General features: G+C 40.9%; 1 protein-coding gene across 1 annotated transcript in view; it reads right to left on the bottom strand.

Moving 5' to 3' along the window:
- The window catches only part of SGSM1 (small G protein signaling modulator 1), a 171,203-nt gene extending 166,246 nt beyond the window's left edge, over positions 1-4,957 (bottom strand). The window contains exons 1-2 of the mRNA XM_075214427.1: positions 4,851-4,957; positions 4,703-4,746 (exon numbers count right to left, since the gene is read on the bottom strand). Coding sequence (XP_075070528.1) covers positions 4,703-4,746; positions 4,851-4,866 — 60 coding nt within the window. The 5' untranslated portion in view covers positions 4,867-4,957. The remainder of the gene's footprint in view (positions 1-4,702; positions 4,747-4,850) is intronic.
- Positions 4,958-13,176: the final 8,219 nt, after the last annotated feature.

Raw genomic sequence — 13,176 nt, 5'->3', positions numbered from 1 at the left:
CTCAGGTTGAAAAAATGGTTGAAAAAGATCCGGGTTGAAAAACCTGGGTCTCACCGTCCAGACTGAAGGCTGGACGGTCGGACCCAGGAATAACCCTCCAAAAGACCCAGGTCTCATTCCCAGGTCATTGACCCTGTAGCTGCCCTGCACCTGTTCACACTGAGCCTCGATCGGGGTCGTCGAGGCTTGCCCCGGCAATAACCCGGGATTTGAGGCAGTGTGAATGGGGTGTTAGTGGAATATTTCATGGGTAGCCAAAAATCACACCAGAGGGTAAATGTATCAATCTGTGCATTCTGCAAGTCGCCGATATTCTTAAGAATCATATTTATCATATATATGAATCATATATAGTCTTAAGAATCAGCTTTGCTCTGGCAAGAGGTTAGGGCTCCAGAAAGTCCTTTTATACTAACTGCTATCACCTTATTAGCGGCTGCGGTCAGCTGAGCTGAAGCAGCACTCTGACTGGCTGAGAGGGATCAGGTGACTGAATCCAAGATGGCGGAACCCAGGAACTGGTTTTGGAATAACCCTGGTTTGGAGACTGCTATCCCCTGATTAGAAGCTGCAGTCAGCTGAGCTAAAGTAGTACTCTGACTGGCTGAGGGAGAGCAGGTGACTAAAGCAAAGATGGCAGCGCCCATGTACTGCTTTTGGAGGGATCTCTGGAGTGGAGACAGGCTGGGCAGCATCTTGCAGAGAGATCTGAGACCAACAGAGCATGTGGACCGTAGGGACAGCTTCGAAATACAGCGAAAGGTTAAGTATCAGGACCTGAGAGCCTGGTGCGTGACAGATTTACAGTGATCAAATATACTATATTATATCATTTATGCTTGATTTTTGCATATTTTTATTGAGTAAAGATTACACAGTATATGTTACAGACAGCTGTAACTCCTCCCACATCTTAAAGACAGTGTCCGAATGGGATCTGATACATGTAAAAAGCTGAAAATTAGTTGCTATGACATCACTGGCCCCTCCCCTGTGTATGAATCAACCAATCCACACTGCTCATTCCTGCAAAGTCTCCCTAGCTGTCCGTCACTGTGCTAAGTAGAGAACCTTTCACAATCAATTTGACTAAATTTTCTCATTTGCCTACAATAGTACCCCTGTGATTCCCGAAAAAAATACTATTCAATTAAGCCCTTCAATTCAATTTCATAGGCTAATTACAATTATTCCAGGCAGCTGGAGCTTGAGAACAAATGCCGTCAGGAGCGAGGAGTGCACTGCCAGGCAGAGGTAGACATCGCGGGGCCACCAGATTAAGAGGGATGCAGGTAAATATCATACTAGATTCTTGATTAATGTATGGAACTATACCCGAAACTGAATTTGTATTACACGTGATACCACTGTACCTTTGAATATTTTTATTATTGTTAGAATAGAACTAAAAACATGTATATGTAAGGTGTAAAAGGCACAGTTACTGAAGGTAAAAATCAAGGCCTGGCTTCCTTTTCTGAGAAGTAAAGTTGTGTGGCAGCCAGCAAACCAGGAAACTGTACATTTTTCACCCCTCAAATCTCATCCCAAACAATTAAATTGTGGTTTTTTTGCATATGGGAGTAAAAGGAGGTACATAAAAAAAGCTTTAGCCATATTTAGTTAGGATCTGGCCTGGTTCTCCAATCAGATCATGCTAAATGTTGCCCCTAATCATGGACTGTGTAAGTCCATGATCTTATCGGTATAAATGGGCATTTTATTTTGTGGACGTTTTACTATGCATCTACAAAAGTCTTAAGTACAAACTGTGAATATTTGAATTGCCTGTTAAGACCATTTCAGCCAATACGTAGTTATTTTAGTACAAAACTCATGTTAGCAGTACAACTCATGGTTTCCAATTGTAGGTAAATGTACTGATAGAAAAAATATAGTGTAGCAAAAATGTTCCTGGATATATATATGGAAGCAATATACTGTATAGAGAAATTGGTCTGCTATGATATTGTCTTATATGTTCTTCATTCACTAAAGTTACATCCACTCAGAATTGCGCACCATCAAATGCATTGAGAATTTACAGTAAAATATATCTGGTATGCAAATAGTATTTATTTCATATACAAAGAAAGGAGTCACCAGACTGAAAATGCTTTATTATTCACTTAGTTATTCCCTATTGACATGCAATTGTAAGCTTTGTATAGTAAAGCCTAAACACGAGTACATCTGCTTACTGTCAAGTTTTAAATTTGTAAAAACATATTGTGTCTTTCCAATTTAAGGATGGTAGTCAAGGCAACGAGAAGTCTGTCTTTTCACACCACACATTTACCAAAGGAGCAGCATACAAAGGGATATGTCTTCCTGGCTCTGAGCATCTCATGTAATTGTTTTCCAAGTCGAACACAGAATATACAAGCATAGCGTATTTAATATTCTATAAAATGTCTATCTTGTTCCGGAATATGTTTACTTAATTCAAGTGTGTAAACACAGAACATGTCATTATTAACTAAATTCAAATAACGATAAGTAATTAGCTTTTTAGACTCGACATCATACATACAGTGTGGCAAACACATCCAAATAGCTACATATACCAATACTACTTTGTTCATTTTATATCTGCTTTCTTAAAGATCAAGAAATTATGATTGAAAAAGCTTATGTTGTCCACTGAAATTGATGTCAGACCTATTTTTATATATTTTGTTACTTGTGGAATCTAAAACAGCCTTTACATATCATAAAACATTATCATAAAGTTTCATATAAGCTGGGGGGAAATATGTTGTACTATTATATTTTGGTTTAGTTTGACAGTCTACTATTATTTGTATACAGAAAAATGAACAACACTGGATAAACAGACAGTAGACGGTGGTTGCATTTTATTCACTAACCATGCTTTAATGCTGGATCAGTCATCCATGTTGTGTTATTGTTACAGTGAAATGGTAAGTCATTAGCCATGTTGACAGCTAAGTTCTACGCAGAGTGCGACTATCCTTTAAACCTTGAAACATCTTTCTCAATAATAGTGCACATTAGGTGTCCTTGGCATCTACATCACTTTTATGCAAGACAGTCCTTTTATTTTTTGTGTTCAAGATATAATAATTTCAGTATACACCAGCCTCCGCAGACTTTTTACACACATAAGCAATTTTTGAGACTTGTACAGCATGTAAATAGCTCACAGATGCCTTACTGTGTCTTGGGAAGATAGGTATTGCTGGCAATTAAAGAGTTAAAAACAATGTACAGTACCATAGCAATCCTAGTGGTAATGGAGTGGGACATAAGTAAATAATGAAGGGAAATTTAACAAATGTAATTATCAAAAAAAAAGTCAAAACTTTGAATAATAAAAATAATAAAAAGTCAAACCAATGTGTATTTTTATAAAACTTAACAATACATGAGTCTTTATTTCAAAGGATCAAATAAGCTTGGTCAACCCATGGCTATCCACCTGTTGTGGAACTAGAAATCTCAGAATGCTGGGGCTCGTACTTCAACAACATATCGTAAAATGAACCTACATGCAACCAATATGAGGGTAAAGTAATACAATACTAAAGAAGGAGCCAAGTACATTGGGTTTAAACTACAGATCTATCTTACACGTCTTAAAATTAAAATCATTTTAGCACATATTAGATAATAACTGTTACACTCAAATATTGTATATTGCCACATTACCCATTAAATACTGAACGAGGCACTGAGTGTTACATAATAATCTAAGATGGTAAATAACTATGTAGTGAGTTTGAGACAAATGGCACAAAACACAGTGATAGTCGTACAACTCATATGTTGTGCCAAGTCCGCAAAGGCCTGTATCACACACATACACATAGTTTGACTCAAAAACACTCAGTCCATCTGAACCATATACATATGCTTCTAGGTAGAAATAAACAAACAAAAAAATTACAAATTGCAATACTGTATTGTTGAAAACAAGATTTTGGAGACCCCAGAAAAATCAGACAAAATGTAAACTATTAATCGTCAATGGATCTATTTACTGTACCAAGTAGAACTGACTCAATGAGATATATAGACACATACATACAGATCCGCTGTATAAAGAAGCATGATGAGTGTTCTGAGGGTGTGGATGACAAGTGTCTGTTCGACATGGCCACATTTTGCAAAATGCTGTAAGTGATGTGAACCCAAAGCCCACATGGCTGGCATATCTGTGTGGTGTCACACGCCCTCACCTGGGTGCTAAATGTCACAGTGATATAGGTGATCCAGTGAGCAAAGGTAAAATATACATTAACCTTACTCGTGATCATTTAGTTACATACTGTGAGCCAAAATATCTGCAACTCAGAGAATTGTTACTAATGACCCCATGAGATGCTGTGCATTTACGTCAGTATTATGGATGCAGTGCTAATATTACAAGGGCCACCAACAAAATAAATGATTTACTAAGTATGTATGATACTGAATTATGCTATCAGTGACAAGGCTTGCATTGCTTTTGCCCAGAGCCCATTGCACCCTGTGCATCTGTGTGGCACTGTACTACAGCGACACAAGTGACCAGAAGCTGCCAGCTGTGTAAATGTAACACACCCTCAGAGCCTGCTCGAATACATAGCACAGCACGAATGTGAACATATACTGCTGCACGGCAATAAACACTGCATACGTATCATGCTGAATGTAAATGGAGATTACAGAGAAAGATGCTGTCGTTGGGGTCACCTACCTCCTTCTTGACAGTCTTCAGCAGCCTCTGCCTGGTCTCTGCCTCTGTGGAAGACAAACTCACGGTTTATTGCATTCACAGATGTGTCTGTGTGTGAGAGGACGATAAGTACAGAGGGTTTATCCGTGACTTTGGTTTCTCCGCTCACCTGTCCCCGTTGCCATGTTTGCACCTTCCCCGTTCCTGTCCTCTGCAGACTCGGCTCTAGGAGGCACAGCTGCTCAGGCGGGTGCACAGCTGCTCATGCGGGTGCACGGTGGCTCCGTGACGTCAAAGCGCGTGTCCGCCGCATCGGTATCGCGCTGCTGAGTACAAGTCCCGCGAATCCTAATTGTAGTCAGTACCAGGGTCAGTACCAGTGTTTCTAATTACCAGTCAAAACAATCAACATTTAGTAAAATGGTATCATTGCTTTTGGTTGTTTGTTATTAAAAGAGAATCGCAACATTTTGGGAATTTTACCAAATGAAACTGTTGTAAAACTCCTTGTTTAGTAGAATATATTGTAGGGGACTAACGAATACTCTACTTGCATTGTTTTGTCTTAACAAAAGACATTAAAATAATAGAAACTTTAGCTCTGATTGGGCTGGGTTTTATATTAAGCTGGTATAGCGTAATCTAATGGCTTCTTTCCATAGGGATTTTGTGTAGTTGTATGTATAAAATAAAAGGTAAGGTTAAAAATTCCTGTTATACATTGGTTAATATGCATAAGATATGTTTGTAGATCAGTAATGGGCAACCTGATACACTTTGGGAGCTGCATGGTACAGTCCTCTAACCTTCATAAGGACCACACCTTACTCTTCGGGGGAATTCAATTGGCCGTATTACGAGTAAAGTAACATGGCCTGCGCATTATTACAGTTATTACGGTAATAATGCGCTTAAATTGCCGTTAATACGGTAGTTTCAATGCCGGCTTTTTGCTCACAGCACCCTGAGCTGCGAGCAGAAAGCCGGGTTAAAACTACCAAAATAACGGTAATAGTTTTAACGCCACACTAATTGGTGGGAAAATGAATTTCCCCCTTAAAGTCTCAGTAATAGGTTGAAACAATACATTTAATCAAAGAGACACCCAAGCTATAACTAGGGATGAGCGCACTCGGATTTCTGAAATCCGAGCCCACCCGAACGTTGCGGATCCGAGTCGGATCCGAGACAGATCCGGGTATTGGCGCCAAATTCAAAAGTGAAACTGAGGCTCTGACTCATAATCCCGTTGTCGGATCTCGCGATACTCGGATCCTATAAATTCCCCGCTAGTCGCCGCCATCTTCACTCGGGCATTGATCAGGGTAGAGGGAGGGTGTGTTAGGTGGTCCTCTGTGCTGTTTAGTTCTGTGCTGTTTAGTTCTGTGCTGTTTAGTTCTGTGCTGTTTAGTTCTGTGCTGTTTAGTTCTGTGCTGTTTAGTTCTGTGCTGTTTAGTTCTGTGCTGTTTAGTGCTGTGCTGTTTAGTGCTGTTTAGTGCTGTGCTGTGCTGTGCTGTGCTGTGCTGTGCTGTGCTGTGTTCTGCAGTATCAGTCCAGTGGTGCTGTGTGCTGTGCTCTGTCCTTCTGAGGTCAGTGGTGCTGCTGGGTCCTGTGCTGTGTCCTGTTCAGTCCAGTGGTGCTGTGTCCTGTGCTCTGTGCTTCTAAGGGCATAGTTATTTCTCCAATATTCCCCTGTGTTTAAAAAAATAAAAAAAAGTTTTTTTAAAAAATACCAAAAACTACTTTAATATTTTTTAATTACCACAAAATTTTCACAACCAATCCTGCAGTATAAGCCCATTGGTACTGCAATATTACCAAGTTCACACATTCAGCAGTAAAAGTCCAGTGGTACTGCAATATTACAAAGTTTACACATTCTGCAGTATCAGTCCAGTGGTGCTGTGTCCTGTGCTCTGTCCTGCTGAGTTCCGTAGTGCTGCTGGGTCCTGTGCCGTGTCCTGTTCAGTCCAGTGGTGCTGTGTCCTGTGCTCTGTGCTTCTAAGGGCATAGTTATTTCCCCACTATTCCCAAGTTTTTTAAAAAAAAAAAAAAAGTAAAAAAAAATAAAAAATTAAAAAAAAAAAAAAAATATAATAATTATAACCAAATTTGCAAAACCAATCCAGCATTATAAGTCCATTGGTACTGCAATATTACCAAGTTCACACATTCTGCAGTATCAGTCCAGTGGTGCTGTGTCCTGTGCTCTGTCCTGCTGAGTTCCGTAGTGCTGCTGGGTCCTGTGCCGTGTCCTGTTCAGTCCAGTGGTGCTGTGTCCTGTGCTCTGTGCTTCTAAGGGCATAGTTATTTCCCCATTATTCCCAAGTTTTTAAAAAATAAAAAAAAAGTAAAAAATAATAAAAAATTTAAAAAAAAAAAAATATATAATAATTATAACCAAATTTGCAAAACCAATCCAGCATTATAAGTCCATTGGTACTGCAATATTACCAAGTTCACACATTCTGCAGTATCAGTCCAGTGGTGCTGTGTCCTGTGCTCTGTCCTGCTGAGTTCCGTAGTGCTGCTGGGTCCTGTGCCGTGTCCTGTTCAGTCCAGTGGTGCTGTGTCCTGTGCTCTGTGCTTCTAAGGGCATAGTTATTTCCCCATTATTCCCAAGTTTTTAAAAAATAAAAAAAAAGTAAAAAATAATAAAAAATTTAAAAAAAAAAAAAATATAATAATTATAACCAAATTTGCAAAACCAATCCAGCATTATAAGTCCATTGGTACTGCAATATTACCAAGTTCACACATTCTGCAGTATCAGTCCAGTGGTGCTGTGTCCTGTGCTCTGTCCTGCTGAGTTCCGTAGTGCTGCTGGGTCCTGTGCCGTGTCCTGTTCAGTCCAGTGGTGCTGTGTCCTGTGCTCTGTGCTTCTAAGGGCATAGTTATTTCCCCACTATTCCCAAGTTTTTTTAAAAAAAAAAAAAAGTAAAAAAAAAAAAAAAATTAAAAAAAAAAAAAATATATAATAATTATAACCAAATTTGCAAAACCAATCCAGCAGTATAAGTCCATTGGTACTGCAATATTACCAAGTTCACACATTCTGCAGTATCTTGTGCTACATATAATGGAGACCAAAAATTTGGAGGATAAAGTAGGGAAAGATCAAGACCCACTTCCTCCTAATGCTGAAGCTGCTGCCACTAGTCATGACATAGACGATGAAATGCCATCAACGTCGTCTTCCAAGCCCGATGCCCAATCTCGTAGTACCGGGCATGTAAAATCCAAAAAGCCCAAGTTAAGAAAAAGTAGCAAAAAGAGAAACTTAAAATCATCTGAGGAGAAACGTAAAGTTGCCAATATGCCATTTACGACACGGAGTGGCAAGGAACGGCTTAGGCCCTGGCCCGTGTTCATGACTAGTGGTTCAGCTTCACCCACGGATCTTAGCCCTCCTCCTCCTCCCCCCCCCTACAAAAAATTTAAGAGAGTTATGCTGTCAGCAACAAAACAGCAAACAACTCTGCCTTCTAAAGAGAAATTATCACAAATCCACAAGGTGAGTCCAAGGATGTTGGTGGTTGTCAAGCCTGACCTTCCCATCACTGTACGGGAAGAGGTGGCTCCATCCAGCATTTGCAGCACGCCCTCTGCATATGCTGGAAGGATCACCCACAGTCCAGTTACAGATTTGGCTAATGAAGGTGTGAATGTTGTACACCGGGAGGAGGATATTGATGTAGCTGGCGCTGAGGAGGATGTTGATGATTATGATGCAGACAGATACCAAATTGCCTTTCTCAATTTCTATTTATATTCTAGATTATATAACGGCTGAATAGTTTTCTATTTTACTCCTAGTGGAGAGGGGATCTGATGCAGATAGATAGCAAACTGCCTTTGTCCATTTTTTTGTATATTTGAATTTCTAGTTCTACAGTCTATGCAGGCTGCTTTTTTTATATTCAACTACAAGTGTAGGGTGGGGAGGGGGGGGGGGGGCATAGATAGCCACCAAAGTAACGTGGTCCATTTAATTTCACTTTCTAGCTCCACAGTCTGTGCAGCCTGCTTTTTTTATCTTCAAAGTATTTACAAGCCTTGCAATCTAAATTAACTAGAGGTAGTGACGTGGTAGAACTCCAAAAGGCAGTTTGGAAGCCCCTGTACAAACTGGCTCTATTTTACCTGAGTTGTCCCCCCTCCAGTGTGTACTCGGAAAGAGTTTTTAGTGCAGCAGGGAACCTAGTCAGTGAGCGGCGAAGGAGGTTGCTTCCTCACAACGTTGAAAAAATGATGTTTATAAAAATGAATAATCAATTCCTCAATGAAGTACAGCACTGCCCTCCAGATAGTACAGAGGGACCTGTGGTTGTGGAGTCCAGCGGGGACGAATTGATAATGTGTGAGGAGGAGGAAGTACACACTGTAGGGGGAGAGGAATCAGAGGTTGAGGATGAGGACGACATCTTTCCTCAGTAGAGCCTGTTTAGTTTGTACAGGGAGAGATGAATTGTTATTTTGGTGTGGGGGCCCAAACAAACCAATCATTTCAGTCAAAGTTGTTTGGTAGGCCCTGTCGCTGAAATGATTGGTTTGTTAAAGTGTGCATGTCCTATTTCAACAACAGACCTCTCAACTGCAGCTCATCCCTCCTCTGCGGGGATAATGTCTCCTGTGCTCTGACACGTCACTCTGTGTACTCCCAGCCTCAGGATCTGACACTACAGCTACCATGCCTCTTGTAGCAGCCCTCACTCCAGGGCCTCTTCCATGTGCAGTGTCCCCCTCTCTCTTGGGTTCACTATAGTGGCATGGAGTTCTCCCCCTCATCCAGGGCACACATTCCTTGCCCTGGCTCAGTCACCACGCTCAGACTTCCAGGCAATGCTGGGGGAGCCTGGGAGCTTCCACCCCAGGTCCCCAGCTACAACTCTCCTCTCCTGTGTCTTCTCTCTCTTTCTGACACTTTAAAGATCGTGCCTTTAAATGAAAAAGTCAGTCTTCATTGCACGACTATGTGCAAGTGCAACAGGGACATTTTTTTGGGTTTACAAAGTCAAACAATAACACTACGACCCTGTCTGTCTGGGGTCTGTCAATGACGAATTGTCTGGAGCATGTTTGGAGGAGGTATTGTGGCCCCGGTATCAAATTGGGTACCGGGGCCACCCCACTATGCAGTCCAGATACTTGTTTGGTGGAATTCCGACACGTGGAGGGTTTTTAAATTATATTGTGGCCTCGGTACCAAATTGTGTACCGGGGCCACCACACTACGCAGTCAAGATACTTGTTTGGTGGAATTCAGACCAGTTGAGGGTTTTATTATTATATTGTGTGGACCACTCTATCTATACCACACTACAACTCTATACCACTCTATTTCCTACTTTAATTCTATTTAATTCTATTTCCTACTTTAATTCTATTACTAATTAATTACCATAAAGAGGAACAAAAAAAACCAATTTTACCAAAAGTATAATATGACTTAGACTTACAAACACTACACTTTAAAGATCGTGCCTTTAAATGAAAAAGTCAGTCTTCATTGCACGACTATGTGCAACAGGGACATTTTTTTGGGTTTACAAAGTCAAACAATAACACTACGACCCTGTCTGTCTGGGGTCTGTCAATGACGAATTGTCTGGAGCATGTTTGGAGGAGGTATTGTGGCCCCGGTATCAAATTGGGTACCGGGGCCACCCCACTATGCAGTCCAGATACTTGTTTGGTGGAATTCCGACACGTGGAGGGTTTTTAAATTATATTGTGGCCTCGGTACCAAATTGTGTACCGGGGCCACCACACTACGCAGTCAAGATAGATAGATGCGTATTGCGTATCATAGATAAAGTACATTCAGTGGTGTGGGGCAAATTGAAAAATATTCCAAATGCACTGACATTATCAAAAACAAGAGGTTGTCACACGCTAAAACTCCAACATGTATATGATGGAGAGGATGGAGGAGCAGCCGTATGTGTAGTGTAATGCAGATCTGTTGAAGGTTTTTTATATATTTTATTGTGGTGCCCAGTGCCCACTCCTCTACGCAGTCCAGATACATTTATTGGTGCGAATCATAAAAGTTCAGGGTTTTTAATATATATTGTGGTGACCCACTCCTCTACGCAGTCCAGGTACATTTATTGGTGCGATTCATAAAAGTTCAGGGTTTTTAATATATATTGTGGTGACCCACTCCTCTACGCAGTCCAGGTACATTTATTGGTGCGAATCATAAAAGTTCAGGGTTTTTAATAGATATTGTGGTGACCCACTCCTCTACGCAGTCCAGGTACAATTATTGGTGCGAATCATAAAAGTTCAGGGTTTTTAAGATATTGTGGTGACCCACTCCTCTACGCAGTCCAGGTACAATTATTGGTGCGAATCATAAAAGTTCAGGGTTTTTAAGATATTGTGGTGACCCACTCCTCTACGCAGTCCAGGTACAATTATTGGTGCGAATCATAAAAGTTCAGGGTTTTTAAGATATTGTGGTGACCCACTCCTCTACGCAGTCCAGGTACAATTATTGGTGCGAATCATAAAAGTTCAGGGTTTTTAAGATATTGTGGTGACCCACTCCTCTACGCAGTCCAGGTACAATTATTGGTGCGAATCATAAAAGTTCAGGGTTTTTAATATATATTGTGGTGACCCACTCCTCTACGCAGTCCAGAAAGATACCTTGTTGCAACGTTTTGGACTAATAACTATATTGTGAGGTGTTCACAATACACTGTAAATTAGTGGAAATGCTTGTTATTGAATGTTATTGAGGTTAATAATAGCCTAGGAGTGAAAATAAGCCCAAAAACTTGATTTTTAAACTTTTTATGTTTTTTTCAAAAAAAATCCGAATCCAATACCTTAAATCCGAACCGAGACCTTTCGTCAAGTGTTTTGCGAGACAAATCCGAACCTCAAAAATAACGAAAATCCGGATCCAAAACACAAAACACGAGACCTCAAAAGTCGCCGGTGCACATCCCTAGCTATAACAAACAAATTTGACAATAAAGCAGGGGGCCACAGATGAAGACTCCAAGGGCCGTGTGTACTCCTAGAACCCTTTGTTGCCCATCAGTGTTGTAGGTAGAAATCTGTCCATACGGTTTCCATCTATTAGTAATCTTATATATACATACCTCCCAACATTGTACCTGTACAATCTGGGTCCCAAACCCCCTCTTCCCTCAAAACAACCCAGCACAATATTGCCCAGTAGGATGAAATATATCCATAATAATGCCCATTAGGATGTAATTTACCAGTAACTATCACATACTGCCTTGCAAGGTTTCATCCACCAATGTGTCTGCTCCAGGCATGCTCCTCCATTTTGCCTGCACCCCTGTCCTTCTATATATAGTGCCAGACATGCATTCACACCTGCTGACATCAGCAGATAGTGTTTCTTAAAGGTCTCTCTTCATGCTTGGGTATGCTTCAGCCATTTACTGCTACCAGTATTGCAACTTCAAGCACTGATTCTGTTGCTGCACCTGCCGAGCGTGCTCCTGTTCACCCACTAACCAGAACATTCCCTCACCAGCTTGTTACAAAGAGAAACCTCAAGCTTGCCGGAGTTTCCTAAAACCATCTGAAACCTGGGAATTTTGCCTTTGATTACAACCAAGTGTCTTATTTTCTGGAGAAGCTTTAGTCTGGGTGTTACAAATATTGGAAAAACAGATAGAAGTCAGCAATACAGCATTGGCTTTGTTGGATGAGTGAGGGCAGTATTAATGTGCAAAGTGGCGGCCTCCAGTGGTTAGAAGTAGAAAGTGCCTAGATAAAATAAAATATTAAAACACTGGGCCTCACTTCTTTGGGAAAGGTACAATTCTATGTTGACCAATACTACAGTTTTCATTTGCTATACCTGCATCAGGGTACTATGACCGTAGGTCAAAACAGAATATGATTTTGTATCTTGCCCTTTTAACTAGCCTGGAATATTGAAGATCAACTTAGGTACTTTCTGACAATAACTGAGAAAAGCAAAAATTAGTTGATAGGCTGCAATGTTTCAGACTACCTTGACAAGCTCATTACTCATTATAACAGAAATTCTGTCCACTTTAGAAAGTGTTCTCAGGAAATAGAATTAACCTAGCAGGTTCATACTTTTCCTCCAAAAACCAAATCTGGTGCTCTTTCTGCCCTTCTTCAGGTGTGAAAGTCCACTCTCTCATTCTTTTTTCTTCCCCATCTACCTGCCATCTGGATTCAATCCCTTTTCACCTCCTTCGCTTCCTTTCCCCCACTGACTGCTCCCACCTCACACACCTCTCCACTGGCATTGTTCCCTCATCCTTCAAACACGCCCTTATTGACCCCATTCTTAATAAACACAATCTTGACCCCACCTCTCAAGCTAACTATCACCCAATATCATTTCTTCCCTTTGCCTCCAAACTACCCGAACGGATTGTCTGCGACTGACTCACCAATCACCTCTCGGTTAACTACCTCAACTACCCCCTCCAATCAGGATTCCGCCTCCTTCATTCCACTGAAAC

This window comes from Mixophyes fleayi, chromosome 1, assembly GCF_038048845.1.
Source record: "Mixophyes fleayi isolate aMixFle1 chromosome 1, aMixFle1.hap1, whole genome shotgun sequence".
Lineage (NCBI taxonomy): Eukaryota > Metazoa > Chordata > Amphibia > Anura > Limnodynastidae > Mixophyes > Mixophyes fleayi.
Note: the sequence above shows the minus strand (reverse complement) of the source record. Positions and strands in the feature narration are given on the sequence as shown.